Raw genomic sequence first — 2,119 nt, forward strand, 5'->3', positions numbered from 1 at the left:
TCTATTTTGTAGAATTTCACTTAAAAATACTAACGATCTGCAGGTCTTTTGCGCGAAAAATTGCAAGATCAATTTATAGCTTTGTAGGAATTTTACAAAAATGTTTTCAGCATCTGGGACAAAAACGAAAATAAATTTCTCCCGTTCGCCTGCAGTGAATGAAACATCAGCAAGTTTCACCAAATATTTCGAACAGTTTGAGAAATGAAATTATTGATCAAAATCCATCAGCACTGAATGCAAAGAAGATGATTTTTTCCGGCAGAATCCAATTAAGAGATATGAAATGCTCATATTGAATGCAAAGCCCTGAGCTTATCAGTTGCATATTCTGCGAGCAATAAGCCGCTCTAATCGTCGCCGGGATAAAACCATCCCCGTCTTAATAGGGGAAAGAATATCTGACGAAAAAGTGATTAGAATTCGACGGAGATGATTCAAGGGTACTAATGGAGAGCGGAGCGTGGTAAAATTGGCAAATAAAACGACATCTAAGAACGGCGTCCTGGACGGGACCGACGCTAACTGGAATTCCGTAATTTCCGCCGCTTTATGGAGTATGGGGGAGCTGGGGGCAGACTGCCGATCCAAAATTCGCTTCCAATAGTCATAACTGGCCCTCGATCAGCAATTCCGTGGCTGAATTGCACAATCGACGTGTGCATAACTTAGTTTTGATGATTGTTTTCCTGTTTTATCATTCCACTTTGTTCTAATGGCGTGTGCGGCTTTGAGAGAGCCGATAATGAGATGCGTTCCAGTTCAATCGCGTCGCATTCGATCCGGGTTAAACTTTGCTGACTTTCAATCATTTCGATGCACAGGAACGGCAAAAAGTAGGGAAAATTCTACGAATTTTCCAACCGAACAGGGTCAAACAATCAATTCACTCTGTTTAATTGTTGATCACTCTTTGAATATTCCCCCAAAAGGTATGTTTGACATGATTTTGTGCTTGCCAATTGGGCGTGCTGGAAGAGCTTTAGCGTGTAGCCGAGAGGTTTCGAACTATTTTCGTCCTGCCCCTAAACAAGTGTTTAAATTTGTATGCAAATTGCCAAACTCTGTCCTGTTTGATAATGGATAACTGGGTGCCTTCAATGGATTTTTTGCCCACAAAGGGCAAAAGTCATCTGCATCCAACTGATTTCTTGCATTCCGTCATTGTCGGCCCGCAATAATGATATTCAAAGCTTTCAGTGTCTTCGACAATACCCTTTCCCTTCGGGCTGGGGAGTAGATAAGGCCCTTTCAGGCCTGAAATGCGAGGGTGCCTCAAGATTAGGCTGGGGCGCCATCCCCCATTGCAAATAAGCCGCGAGGGTGTGAAACGATATCTAATTTTTAATGATTCGAATTGGATTAAAATTAGTGTTGACGGATTTGTTTGGGGGGCGCCGCCGGCCTCAAAGGGGCCTTTATCGGCTCTGTAATCGAATTATACGGATCGGGGATCGGAAAACGCGGCTGTTTTTCATTTGCAAATGATAAATAGTCGCCAATGTCGATGAAAAATGAGCGTCGAGTTGCTCGTGTAGCAGCTGTTTGCCCGACGCGGTTTTTGCCTCTGAAGCGGCAACAATTTATGTTTTTTTCTTGTTGTTCTGCAGGCTCACGCCAGGCCAGCATCAAAGTCGATCCGTCCACCTTGCCCACATTTCTCACCTCCAGTCAAGTCTTCAAAGTCAAGGACCAGGACAGGGTGGTTTTGCCCTGTGAAGTCACAAATCCTGGTAAGTACCCAGATAGCATTTGATATTCTATGAATATCCCAGAATGTTCAAAAAATATACAGAACATTGCGGGAATATCCTGGGAATATACATAGGTGAACATTCTTAACATGAATGTTCGTGGAATACACATGCTTGTATATTCATCAAAGTTCATAAAAAGTATATCCTAGGTATGTTCATATATGTACATATTGGGTATATGTGCAGATGAACATGCCAGCTATGTACATGTTGTGTATATGTGCAGGTGAATATACCTAGTATCTTCAAAACAAATATTCCGGTAATATACATGAATGTATATCTACGGTATGTTCCAAATTGGTTGAATATAAATTTTGCGTGCCCGCAGCAGAAAAGTAAGGGCATGTAAAAGTAAATCT

General features: G+C 41.9%; 1 protein-coding gene across 2 annotated transcripts in view; it reads left to right on the top strand.

Moving 5' to 3' along the window:
* The window catches only part of LOC109542918 (limbic system-associated membrane protein), a gene marked incomplete at its 3' end in the record, with an annotated part of 73,530 nt that overhangs the window by 54,098 nt on the left and 17,313 nt on the right, over positions 1–2,119 (top strand). For both annotated transcript variants that reach the window (XM_048665509.1, XM_048665508.1), the window contains 1 exon segment: positions 1,611–1,733. In XM_048665509.1, the coding sequence (XP_048521466.1) occupies positions 1,611–1,733 (123 nt within the window).

This window comes from Dendroctonus ponderosae, unplaced genomic scaffold (assembly GCF_020466585.1).
Source record: "Dendroctonus ponderosae isolate FM_Combo_2020 unplaced genomic scaffold, Dpon_F_20191213v2 Dpon_F_20191213_4, whole genome shotgun sequence".
In the NCBI taxonomy this organism is placed as follows: domain Eukaryota; kingdom Metazoa; phylum Arthropoda; class Insecta; order Coleoptera; family Curculionidae; genus Dendroctonus; species Dendroctonus ponderosae.